The 12,772-nt window shown below is 46.2% G+C and overlaps 1 protein-coding gene across 3 annotated transcripts; it reads left to right on the top strand.

The window, feature by feature from the left end:
* Positions 1-828: 828 nt before the first annotated feature.
* Positions 829-12,630, top strand: kdm2ab (lysine (K)-specific demethylase 2Ab). 3 transcript variants are annotated; one of them, XM_031797511.1, is made up of 23 exons: positions 829-1,016; positions 1,848-1,886; positions 4,283-4,421; positions 4,615-4,693; positions 4,848-4,894; positions 5,012-5,190; positions 5,371-5,477; positions 5,666-5,759; positions 5,968-6,121; positions 6,212-6,327; positions 6,511-6,637; positions 6,712-7,010; positions 7,539-7,616; positions 7,759-8,010; positions 8,090-8,230; positions 8,455-8,544; positions 8,692-8,934; positions 9,056-9,088; positions 9,194-10,245; positions 10,365-10,528; positions 10,630-10,776; positions 11,005-11,220; positions 11,348-12,630. In XM_031797511.1, exons 2-23 carry the CDS (start codon positions 1,851-1,853, stop codon positions 11,527-11,529), a joined length of 3,975 nt encoding a protein of 1,324 aa, XP_031653371.1. In that variant the 5' UTR covers positions 829-1,016; positions 1,848-1,850; the 3' UTR covers positions 11,530-12,630. The 3 variants fall into 3 exon arrangements, with proteins under 3 accessions (XP_031653371.1, XP_031653374.1, XP_031653373.1); XM_031797514.1 differs by having other exon boundaries at positions 829-1,061; XM_031797513.1 differs by lacking the exon at positions 829-1,016 and adding an exon at positions 1,084-1,532.
* Positions 12,631-12,772: the final 142 nt, after the last annotated feature.

Genomic DNA, 12,772 nt, shown 5'->3' with positions numbered 1-12,772 from the left:
TCTCTTTGTACTCATCTGAAATAATATGGCTTTTTTCCGTTGGCAGGTGCTATTCAGACGAGTTGAATGGGACAACTATTGTCCCCTTGTCCTTGAATCAATCGGTCTTTACTGGGAGTCTTCAGTCTCAACATAGTCCGAGTCCGATATGATTGGTTTATGTACGTAAATTGTTCCCCATACTGGTCTGATGATAGGCTCTTTTGTTGACCCAATTTGGACACTCCAGCGAATAGATGTTTTGCCTACGTCAGTGGTCTCTACGGCCATAGGTTTACACACCACGTGGTCTCCTCCTGCTTCACGGAATTACATAACGTTTGCCCAATTACAACATTCGTATGTTGATTTATCAATTTACTATTGGAGGTCAGTGTAAATTGGAGGCGGATCGTTCTCGATCGGGAAGGGGTGTGCGTGTGAGGGGATTCGATTACTTTGTCCCGGGCGTCAGGGTAGACGTTTTGAATGGATGAACGTTGATTCCATGCGTTTTGGAACCGGGCATGAGCCAGGAGTCCCGTTCAAAACCGTCTCAAAACAAACGTCACGTATAATTAGGACGTGGAGTAATGAGTAGGATTGATTTAGATAAAAACGCTTTATCACCTTTCCCAAACAACATTCTAACATATATTTAATGGAAAGGAGATGTGGTATGTTTCTGAACGAAGCACCATGCTGTCTGGTTGACAACATGACCGAGCAGCCATGACCGAGCAGCTCAGATTACTGTTGAGTTGAGTTGCCCTCCTCCCTCACCGCTTTTGCCCGTTGACGTCACCGGCCATAGACGGTGCCCAGCCGCTCAGATTAATAGAATCCGCCCTGTGTGTTTTGTGCTCAGATGAAAATGGCGTCCCGAAGCGATCGCTTTAACTTATCGCACAATAACACGGATAACAAACTACATAGCTAAAATTATATAAAATGGATACCAACTTCAAGGATAACCCATAAAAGCAGTTCTACAGGACAACGTATAGACCACAACAACCCCAGGAGTTATTTCAGTGGTACAGTGAAAATAATAGCATTTTCCCAATAGTAAGCTAGATAATGTAAGTTACATGGCTAGCTAACGGTAGCTAGCTAGCGTGCTAACGTTCCGTGAATGAAGTCGCTAGTTATTGTACATATTTTAAAGAAATGCCCCACATAAATGTAGCCTAACATGGCTATTGCGTTCGAACAGGAGACAACCAGACACACACATGTATTCGCGAAAGTTAGCTAGTTAACGTTAGCCAGCAACGTTCTGGCAGCTAAGATTCACTCTCGCTAGCCAGCCAGCTAACAACAGCGTCTGCTGCAAGTCGGTCAGTTCTGTACCATAAGCCAAGCACAACCATCGAACTCACTGGTTTTGTTGCAAATAAAATTGGAATTTGTTGCTAAATATTTTTGCTGTTTTAGGTAAAAGAATAACGTTAGTTGGCTATCAACGTTATCGGTTGTTCCTAGGGTTAGGTAGGTTAGTGCTTTGAGCCAGTTACCTAAAGTTTGCTGGATCGAATCCCTGAGCTGACAAGGTAAACATATGTCGTTCTGCCCTTGAACAAGGCAGTTAACCCACTGGTCCCCAGTAGGCCGTCATTGTAAATAAGAATTTGTTTTTAACTGACTTGCCTAGTGAAATACAAAAACCCTAGCTAGCCTATATTAGCAATCTAGCCAAATGAACGTTAGTAGCTGATAACCAGCTAGTTAGGAGTTACGCTATTCATCGATCATTTTGTCGCCAACTATAGAACTGTATCATTATTGGCAAACTGTCAATCCAAGTGCCAGAACTCTTACCGGTATTTTATCTTCATATTTCTAAACCTGTCTCATTGCATACCTAGGTTATGGAAGACCAAAACCCTCGTTACAGCAAGCGCTTGGTAAGTAGCTAACGTTCGTTTTACCAGATATGTTTAGGCATACTAACTTAACCAATATACTTCTGGAGTTGGCCAAGTTGCACTATTTTGCAAGTGTACAATAAGAAAATGATAGTTTCCTTAATCAAAACCACATTTGCATCGTTAACGAGCGCAATCAATAGATAGTGTTGCTTATTTGTTGGCATGACGAAATACTGAATGTGTGTCAGTAGGTTCAAGTTCACTAGTGTTGTCCTACTTGAAAATGCTTACTCGTGTACCTTACATTACGTGTTACTTTTTTGTCCTCGTGCAGTGACTAATTTAGAGCAGAGGACATCATTCAGTAAAATGTATTTTATAAATCCTTTTTACGTCCGCAGTTGTCACAAAGTGCTTATCCAGATGCCCAGCATAAAACCCCAAGGGCCAAGGACATGTATTCAATTGTGACAACCCACAGACACAGCTATCCTTTGTAGAACCATTAGGCCATTCTAAGGGGTGTGATTTTGTTTTATCTGCTGTCATTAAAAACAATCCATAGAATTATAGATAATAATGGAATGTTGTCTTGTGTCTTTCAAACTGTGGTTAAATCAATATATGAGAATGGATCAGTCCAGCTGAGTAGGAAACAGCATGCTTGGTGTTTTGAGTAGAGATATGGTTGCGGGGGGGGGGGTGAATGGGGTTGTTGTGCTGGACCCATCTGTCAAGCCAAACTATGAGAGCGTAGGGGGAATGGGGTCGTAGTAGGATAAGCCCCTCCTGTGATGCCCACACGGACCATTAAGTGACCAAATGACTCATCTGCAAATCTTTCTGTTATGAATCTATATAGGGCTGGGCGATATGGGCAAAAAATATCACAATGTTACACATTTTTTTTGTTATGTTGTTGAATAATAAAAGTTCAAAATGTGCTTGGAGTTGTGCATGACCCTACTTAGGTTGGCAACACATACATTGTAAGTGATTTCAATGGGGCTTTCACCATTCTGATTGGGTTATGCTGTTCAATCAAACTTAAACCAAAAGTTTATCTCATTTGAGTTAATTTCCACACTCCCATGTTGGGCTGCATGATATGGGCAAAAAATACATGAGGCCTTATTTTTAACCAAATATTGCAATTGCTGTTTAAATCAAAACACTTGGGTGAACTGTTGAAATCATGGAAATAGAATGATTATTCTAATTCTATAGTTAGAATGTAATAGTGGGCACTTCGAATACAGTGTTTGACAAAAAATGAAAAAGCCAGGGAGGCGTTTGTATGATTAAGAATTATAATACTATCAGGATCTCTATGGAGGTGTAATTGTGACAGGGTAGGAACCAAAGGGTTTACCAAAGGGGTGGTACCCTATAATCTTCAGGCTACATTAAATGTTTTCTCTTCACTTATTCGTATCAGATTTAGAAGATACTGTTGTACAAACAACATGCTGATATAGGCCTACACCAGCACTGGTATCGGGTGTATTAGCTAGCTATGTTTGCTCTGACTGGCTCTAAATTGCCTCTAAAGCTAGGTAACACATTTTATTTTAGTCACAACTTGCTAAGAAAAGGTCAACTAGCTGCTTGGAGACAGAAAGATACACAAACTAATAGTGTAATTATAGAACGTTTGTGGATTTATATTAAGTACAGAGTGGAAAGCAGCATCGATGTTGTCGTCATATCAAGGATTTTATATTTTTAAATAATATCATCTTTGAGAAATGAACAATCAGCTAAATAAAAGCTAGGAAAGTCGGGGAGAATCAAAACTTCCCAAAATAATTAATTTAGCAGTATGTTTATTATGTTTTAACAAAATAACATCTGCTGTCATTAAAAACAATCCATAGAATTATAGATAATAATGGAATGTTGTCTCGTTTGAATAATGTTTGAACATTATAACACAGCATTAGCCATGGCCACATGCATAGAATTGCTGGAAATTAGCTTAAAAACAGCTAAGTTCTCTCAGCTTCAATGACATATTTACAATTGCAGAATATTAGCTTAAAAACTGCAAGATGTTCTCTCAGCTCTATGGCAAAATGTGTAGAATACAGGAAATTCACTTTCAAACTGAAACAATTTCTCTGTTACATGGAGAAATTTGTAGAATTTAAGGACATTTGCATACGTATTAAAAATGTCTCTACACCGCCAAGATGGGGACCTCTAAAATTGTCTCTAAAGTCCATCTGGACTGATTGGGCCCATTGCTCGCCCACCACCTAAGCCCCTTTTTGATCCAGAAAAAAGCCCTGCATATTGTTGCATCTGCTGCATTGACCATGCAGACCAAAGAGTGAACGGTCAAAAAACTGCCAGATTTTTACATATGCATGGTCTCAGGAGAACTCATTCAAAATGATACAACAAGTTGAGTTTCTGCCTTGTGTCACTAGCGTACAGGGACGCGGCGGCGCTACCAGGATGACGGGATCTCGGACGATGAGATTGAGGGGAAGAGGACGTTTGACCTGGATGAGAAGCTGCAGAGTGACAGGTTCAACTCTTACCTGGTTAAACACATGGATGGAAAAGGTCGGGTCAAACCACGCTGTAATATCCCTTAGAGGCATTAACCATGTTTCTCTTATGTTGTGATGATCTTGATCTGGAAAAATGTTTTTTTTTTTATCTGGCAAAGAATCATGTCCCTAATTATGGTGTATTCTATTTTTTTGATTACTCTTGGTGTGCCTACCCTGCATTGTTATAACGTGTTTCTCTGCAGACTTCACATTCGAGTACATCCAGAGGGAGGGGCTGAGAGACCCTATCGTCTTTGAGAAAAAAGATGGCCTCGGCTTAGAGTAGGTTACGCTTCTTTCTAATTATCTAACCAACCTTCCTCACTGCATATCTGTGCCTGGATAGAAATATAACAGTTGGTTCACTCTGATTTTCCAGATGTATTTAATAACCTCTCTCTTTCGCTCTCACGCCCTCTCGCTCTCATTCTTTCAGGATGCCAGACTCTGATTTCAGTGTGAGTGATGTCAAGCTGTTTGTAGGTAAGGTCCAAACTATGAACACTATGAACTCACAGTTGCTGATTTCAACTGATTTAACAGTGCTGCAGCACCTGTGAACAATATTCCCTGCCCCTTGCCTGTCTCCCTCTCTCATAGGCAGTCGGAGGATGGTTGATGTTATGGATGTGACCACTCAGAAGGGCATCGAGATGTCCATGGCCCAATGGCGGCGGTACTACGAGACCCCGCCCTCGGAGCGAGATAAGCTCTATAACGTCATCAGCCTGGAGTTCAGTCACACCAAGCTGGAGAACCTGGTGAAACGACCCACCTCGGTAAGACACACACGCAAACCAGAACCTTGTCAGACACCTCAGCTTGAAAGATATACACACATAACACCAAACTATCACATGGCAAGCTTGGGAGTCTGACCATTGTAAACGCTGGGCTATCACTTCCACAGAGCCCTGGACAGTCAGTGATGTATGTCTTTACTGACCTTTTCTCCCCAGGTGGATTTGATAGACTGGGTGGACAACATGTGGCCAAGGCACCTAAAGGAGAGACAGAGAGACTCAACCAACTCCATAATAGAAATGCAGTATCCCAAAGTGCAGAAGTGAGTCCCGTGCCTTTACATGGCCTTCCTTCCTCATGTACTCAACCACACTGATTAATTATACCCCATGCAGTGTTTGTGGGTGGAAGCATGAGTTGATTGAATATAATATCTTTATTACATTGTTTCAGTGCTGGTTGATGTTGGATGTAAAGATGTATTTTCTTCCCTCTATCTCTCTCTTTCAGGTACTGTCTGATGAGTGTTCAGGGCTGCTTCACAGACTTCCACGTTGACTTTGGCGGTACGTCGGTCTGGTACCACATCCTGCGGGGGGGAAAGGTGAGACAACACCCAGGAGAAGTAGAGCCTTGATGTGTCACATTTGAATCACCACAGAATTCAATAGAACATAATTTATCCCTGACCAAGATGGCTGCCATTATCAGCACATTCTAGAGTTATGAAGGTTTAAGACATATGCCAATTTAGTATTTTATTCTATCTCTGTCTATCTCTCTCTTCAACCCTGACCTCTGACCTCCTGTAGGTGTTTTGGCTTATCCCGCCCACACCCCAGAACTTGGAGCTGTATGAGAACTGGGTGTTGTCAGGGAAACAGGGAGACATTTTCCTCGGGGACAAGGCCCAGGACTGTCAGAGGATAGAACTGAAGCAGGGATACACCTTCATGATCCCCTCCGGTATGTACACACACACTGAGACGTACCGTCAGACACACCCGGACACAGACATTCCAACACAAACATAATCTAACGTCCCCAACTACCTAGGCTGGATCCATGCTGTGTACACCCCCGAGGACACACTGGTGTTTGGAGGAAACTTCCTCCACAGCTTCAACATCCCCATGCAGCTCAACATCTACAACATTGAGGACCGCACACGAGTGAGTACTGTACCCTACTGCACACTGTAACACTACCGTACTGTAATACACTACTGTACCGTACGGAAATGCACTACTGTATTGCAGATCTATGAGTTTGGATGAGTACTACTTGATTAGGGGGAAAATGAATTGTTGACTTCCAATATCTCATGTGTACTACTGTCCTTGTTCCCTCTCCAGGTCCCGGCTAAGTTCCGATACCCCTTCTACTATGAGATGTGCTGGTACGTGTTGGAAAGATACCTCTACTGCCTGACCAACACCTCCCACCTCACCCCCGACTTCCAGAAGCACTCACTTGGTGTTGGTGAGTACACCATTTGTTTCCCCTCCTTATCTTTTCTCTCAATATTAATTCCTCTGAGTTTATCCTTCTGTCAGGTCTGACCCGTGAAGACTCGGAGAACAAACTCAACGGCCATGTGAAAAATGGCACAGAGGGAGACAATGATAAGGAAGAAAAGGAGGAGGAAAGTGAGACCAAGGTCCAAATGGAAGAGTCTGATGACGATTCCTTCCCCCTTCCTGGTGCCACTAAGCCGGGGGTGAGAGTAAACCTGACTCCCCTGGAGCTGGAGGGGTTGTGGAACCTGCTGGGGAAGCTGGAGGAGCTGCCGACCCACAAAAAGTGTGTCCCCGCAGGCATCCGTAATGCCCCCGCCCTGCTCCATGACATACGGGTGGGTACAATACACCCGTCTACAATATAATAATATATTATTTAGCAGTTGCTTTCATCTATAGCCACTTTCAGTAGTGCATGCATACATTGTATGGTTAGCCCCAGCAGGAATCAAACCCATGATCCTGAGGTTGCAACTGGATGTGTCTATGGCTGCACTAGCTATTTACATCAGTCTCTGGCTACGTTTCAATATCCACACTAGCATACAACTTCCCGTGCATGGCCAATAGCTTCATTCTAAATGGTATGCTACTGTAGATTTTGGAATGGTACCTATTAGTATCCAGCTGTCTGCATCCATTTGTAATCTGCTCAGTCAAGTCTTGCATGTTTTTTTATTTAACTAAGCATGTCAGTTAAGAATAAATTCTTATTTTACAATGACGGCCTACCCTGGCCAAACCCTCCCCTAACCCGGACGACACTGGGCCAATTGTGCGCCATCCTATGGGACTCCCGATCATGGCTGGTTGTGATACAGTGAGACATGATCCTGACATGGCTAATGTTCTGCTGTTTTCAGGCTCTTCTGGAGGAACACTGCAACGATGACCCCAAGCTGTCTTATACCGGAAAGCCCATTGTCAAGTGGCCCAAGAGGGTGAGCCAGAGAGCACATGCCTCTCATACACACATTCAAATATCCACCTAACATACAGGTGTCATACATTTACTCACCAGAGTCAAGGTCTCAACAACACAGAGACAGACTAACTTTCCAGTCTCCTCTTCCCCCTCCACAGCCCTCGTGGTACCAGCCCCCTCCCCCCTCAGTGGTATACCGTCCTCGTCTCGCCATGCCCCACAAGGCCGTGGTCCCGCGCCCTGCCAAGCCCACCTCTATCTCGGCTCTGAGACGGAGGCGCGTGCGCTGCAAACACTGTGCAGCCTGCCAGAGGAAGGAGTGCGGCGAATGCAACTTCTGCAAAGATATGAGGAGGTTCGGAGGACCCGGGCGTATGAAGAAGGGCTGCATGATGAGGCAGTGTCTCGCTGTGAGTAGCCAGTGCAGTGCCTTCCTACTCAGAGAGAGGTGTGTGTAGTATATTGACCCTGGTCTCTCTCCGTCTCCAGCCTGGCCTGCCTAACTCAGCGGTGTGTGCTCTGTGTGGAGCGGGCCAGGGGAAACAGGAGTGTTCAGATGAAAGCCCCTCCTCCACAACCCTTATGGAATGCTCCAACTGTGCTCAGATCGCCCACCCCGACTGCATCAAGGTGACCAGGCCTCGCACTAGCAGATACATGTATAGCTGTACTACAATCCACATGGAAAATCCTTCTTGTGCAACATACTTCCATTACACATTTTCTTAACAATGTATGTATCCCACAAAACTCAAATGGCCCTTACTGATGTGATGATTTGAGGTGTTATGGCTGTATATAATAGTCCTCTGTGTGTATGGCAGGTGTTGTAACTGTTGTTAATTCTCTCTCAGGTTCCTGGGGAGGGCAGGATCAACAAGGACCTGCCCAGCTGCTGGGAGTGTCCCAAATGTTACCAGGGCAAAGAAGGCTCTTCATCGGAGGTACCCCAACTCTTCCTCTTCCTCTCCATTTCTCAGTCTGTGTCTCTCTTCCTCTATGTCCCTATAAGACAATACCCATCTACTCTATTGATACCCGTTTAGTGATCATGATGATGCCCCCTGTCTCACTCTCCCTCTCGGTCTCAGTCGTCCAGCAGTGAGGACAGCACGGCGTCTACAGGTTCTCTCTCTACGTCTATTCATGCCCACCGAGAGGGGATAGGAGATGGGGAGGCAGGCAGTGGGGTGAGGAAGGGACGACGTGGCAGACCCCCCCTGACATCCTCTCTGTCCCAGCGGAGAGTGCCCCCTCCCTCTCAGAGGTTGTTACTGCAGCAACAACAAAACAGGAAGAGAGCCGGAGCGCTGGAGCTACGACTCAGGAAGAGGGTGAGGGGGGGTTGCTAGAGTGCTTTTTGGTTAGAGGTCTGTGTTAAAGCTCTACATCTATTGTACAATCATTCCTCACCACAAAGTAATCTCTTAAATCTCTTTCTACTCTTTGTTGCAGATCAAACTGGAGCGCAGCAAAATCTTACAATCGGTAAGCACATGCAGTCCTATTTTAAAGCACAGTAATTCTCCAAACCAGTGCATGATTATTCAAACCAAAGCACTGTTTAATCCATTTACCCATTATCCTCTACAGAAGCAGACGTTGTCTCTGGAGCGTTCTCCTAAGCTCCTGTGCTCCCAGGGTCTAGCCCACCTGCAGAGAGGGGTGTCCTCTCGCCTCCGCTCCCCTGTTGGCAGACTGTCCCGGGGCCGTGGGTCCTTCAGAGGCTCCCCTACAGGGGCTCGCCTTCAGCCCCACCAACCCTCCCTCAGCCTGGCCCCTGCAGGCAGGGGAGAGGGGAACAGGGAGCGAGGGAGTGGGAGAGGAGTACGGCTCAGAGGAGGAGCAGCAGGGAGAGGAAGAAGAGGACAGAGACACGGAGGAGCAGAGGAAGAGAGTGATAGCAGCAGTAGTAGCAGCAGCAGCAGCACCAGCAGTAGTAGTAGTAGTAGTAGTAGTAGTGGTAGTGATGAGGAGAGGGAGAACGGCGTGCGGGCCAGACGGAACAAAGTGAACCGACCACAGAGACGAGGAAGAGGAGCAGCCAAAGAAGATGAGGAAGAGGAACAGAGTGAGGAGTCCAACCAAAACGGAGAAGAAGAGATGGATGAAGACGGGGGGGAAGGAGGACAGGCACAGATGGAGCCACCAGTCCTCGTAGTGTCGGACCTTAGCGACGAGCTCATGAAGGGCTCGTATCTCACAGTAACCCTACAGCCGTCGAGGGCCAAACGTGATCCGGGGGCCATTGTCCCGAAACTGGAGGCTGCAGTCGCCCCCCGCCCTGCTCCTCCCGGCCAGAGTTGCATCCAACGCAAGAACTTGGCCCGACCACCCCTCAGGAACCACGCCCCAGACCCCTACGCTGCACCCTCGCACTCAGACACACACACACGGGGCTCCCATCCAGACGAGAGGAGAATGAGGCCAGGCAGACCAGAGAGAACAGACAACAGTGCTTCCTCCTCCTCTCCTGTTCCTCCTCTACGCCTCCCTCTGTCAGCTTTACAGGATGGGGGGAGGGAAGTTGCGAATGGAGGGAGTGAGCCGGGCTGTGAGAGGGAGGTGTGGGTATCTGTCTTCCGTTACCTGACTCGTGCCGAGCTCTGTGTCTGCATGGCCGTCTGCAAGAACTGGCACAAATGGTAAGAGACAAAAACTATTTAGAATGCATTTTATACACACACACACTACGAATGTGTCTGCATGCACAAGAGTGTATAGGAGCTTGATAACCAATTAAAACGTGTGTGTTCTCGTGTAGGAGCTTGGATAAGAGGCTGTGGATGCGGGTCGATCTGAGCGTGTCTAAATCCATCAGTCCTCAAGCTCTGTCAGGTATCATCAAACGCCAACCAGTCACCCTGGACCTCTCCTGGACCTCCATCTCCAAGAAACAACTCACCTGGCTCATCAACCGCCTGCCTGGTACACACAATAGACACACACAGTCATGCCACCAAACATGCCCTCACACACTTGGACAACTACTCACTCTGGAGATGTAACTTATTCTCTCTCCGACTCAGGGTTGAAGGATCTCATGTTGTCTGGCTGTTCCTGGTCTTCAATTTCGGCTCTTAGCTCGCCCGGTTGCCCCCTCCTGCGCACGCTGGACCTTCGATGGGCCGACGGGATCAAAGACGGACAGATCAGGGACCTGCTCAACCCACCAGGTGAGACAACACATCCTGCTCCTTTCCTCCACCGTTTTGAGTTAAATACTGTTTGGATAAATCCCTTGTCATACCAAATGAATTAGCTGCGTCCCGCTGGAGTCCACAGCAGACAGATATTTTCTATTTTTTTCCCTTCCACCGTCTTCCTCCTGTCACCTCTCTTTCTCCTCTGCCTCTCCCCCCCCTCTTCTCACCCTAATTCCTGTTTACCCCATCTCTCTCTAGGTTGTGATAACCGCAGTCAGCTGAGGAACATGCAGTCTTTCCGTCTGGCGGGGCTGGAGATCAGTGACTCCACTCTGAGGCTGGTGATCAGACACATGCCCCTGCTGACCCGTCTGGACCTGTCCCACTGTGGAGCCCTCACTGACCAGTCCATCAACCTGCTCACTGCTGTGGGCTCCTCCACACGCAACACACTCACCGAGCTCAACCTGGGGGGTAAGACTTTGACTCACGCATACACAGCCATAGCTGAGACTTGGAGCAGTGTGCACACACACGATTGTGACTAGTACTTGATATTGAGTTGTTGTTAGTGTTGAGCCCCGGTCTCTCTATCTCCCAGGCTGCAGTAAGCTGACAGACTCGTGTCTGCGGTACCTCCGCCGGCTTTCCTGCCTCTCCCTGCTGGACCTGCGGGAATGCAAGAGTGTGTCCCGCAAAGCCTGCGAGGCCTTCATCTCTGAGCTGTCTGTCAACACCCTCTACTGCCTATCTGAAGACAAACTGATCCAGAGGATATCCTAGAGCCCGCCTCCTCTGTCTGGGACAGGGGATACAGGGAGAGGTTGGGGACATCTGTGTGACAAGAGAAAAGACTGTAGGACAGGGAGGCTTAAAAGCACCTGCTGCCTCTGAAGGGAGCAGGAATGGAAAGCACTTAGTTACTGCGCACTTAGTGGGAGCAGGATTTCTTTCCAGTTGCGTGTGTGTGTGTGTGTGTGTGTGTGTGTGTGTGTGTGTGTATATATATATATATATATATATATATTTTACTAAACCAGACAAGAGACTCAGGAGTTTGAGTTTAGGCGCCTACGCTGCATGATTTAGTTGGGGTGGGAAGTGGATTCCATGATATGTGGAGGGGAGAGGTTAGACGGGTTCTTGTGAGGGGGTTCTTGTGAGGGTGGCAGGAGATTGTGGGGTGGGTCAGTCATCCCAGATTGGGTTCTTCTCTTCACCCTGGGAGTTCTAAGGCTGTCTTTAACCAAAGGTGTTGGCTGTGGACTAACTAACTCCTCCAGGTGTACTCTGGTCAGGTCGCCCCACCCTGAGACAGAGGGGCGCAGACAAGGGATTCGGGGAAGGTGCGAGGGCAATCGACATGTTGACCAGACCACTCCTAAATAAGGACGGGGTATGAATGAAATGGGGTGGAAGGGGCGGAGACAGGGTAAATGGTGCGATCTCAAACAACAGTTAGAATTCAGGTGCTATCACTCCCAAAACTCCCTGTTTTGTACAAATATCAATCTATGACAACCGTCTCTATTCTAGGAAATACCCTTCAGCCTACTTTGATGCATTTTCTGTTTCCCATGGATAAAATGTGAGTTTCCTTTACAGTTTATTTTTACTTGATAAGACTCAGTGTATAAATGTAATATTTGCTGTCATTATTCTGTCCTGTTACCCTTCGGTCTAGTGCTTCTGAGGGATCCTTCTTTTCCTTCCCACCTTGCCACATCTAAAAAATAATATAAATATATACTTTTGTGTAAATGTGTTTCCCTCTGTTAGATGACAAAAAAAAATCCTGTAGCATTGTAATTATTTTCAGAAGCTTTTTCACTTAATTTGTTATTAAATAAATTAATAAGAGAAAATTAAAGGTTAACTGTTCCAGATGTATGTGTTTTTTGGGTTGTTTGAGTGCTGAGATTGTGAGAACGGGACCACAAATGTGCACTCTGCAGAACCTAATTTCACAATTGGTTAATTGATAAAGAATACTTGAGTAATATGGTACTCGGCTTCTTGTCTTAGC

This window comes from Oncorhynchus kisutch, linkage group LG19, assembly GCF_002021735.2.
Source record: "Oncorhynchus kisutch isolate 150728-3 linkage group LG19, Okis_V2, whole genome shotgun sequence".
Classification (NCBI taxonomy): Eukaryota; Metazoa; Chordata; class Actinopteri; order Salmoniformes; family Salmonidae; genus Oncorhynchus; species Oncorhynchus kisutch.
Note: the sequence above shows the minus strand (reverse complement) of the source record. Positions and strands in the feature narration are given on the sequence as shown.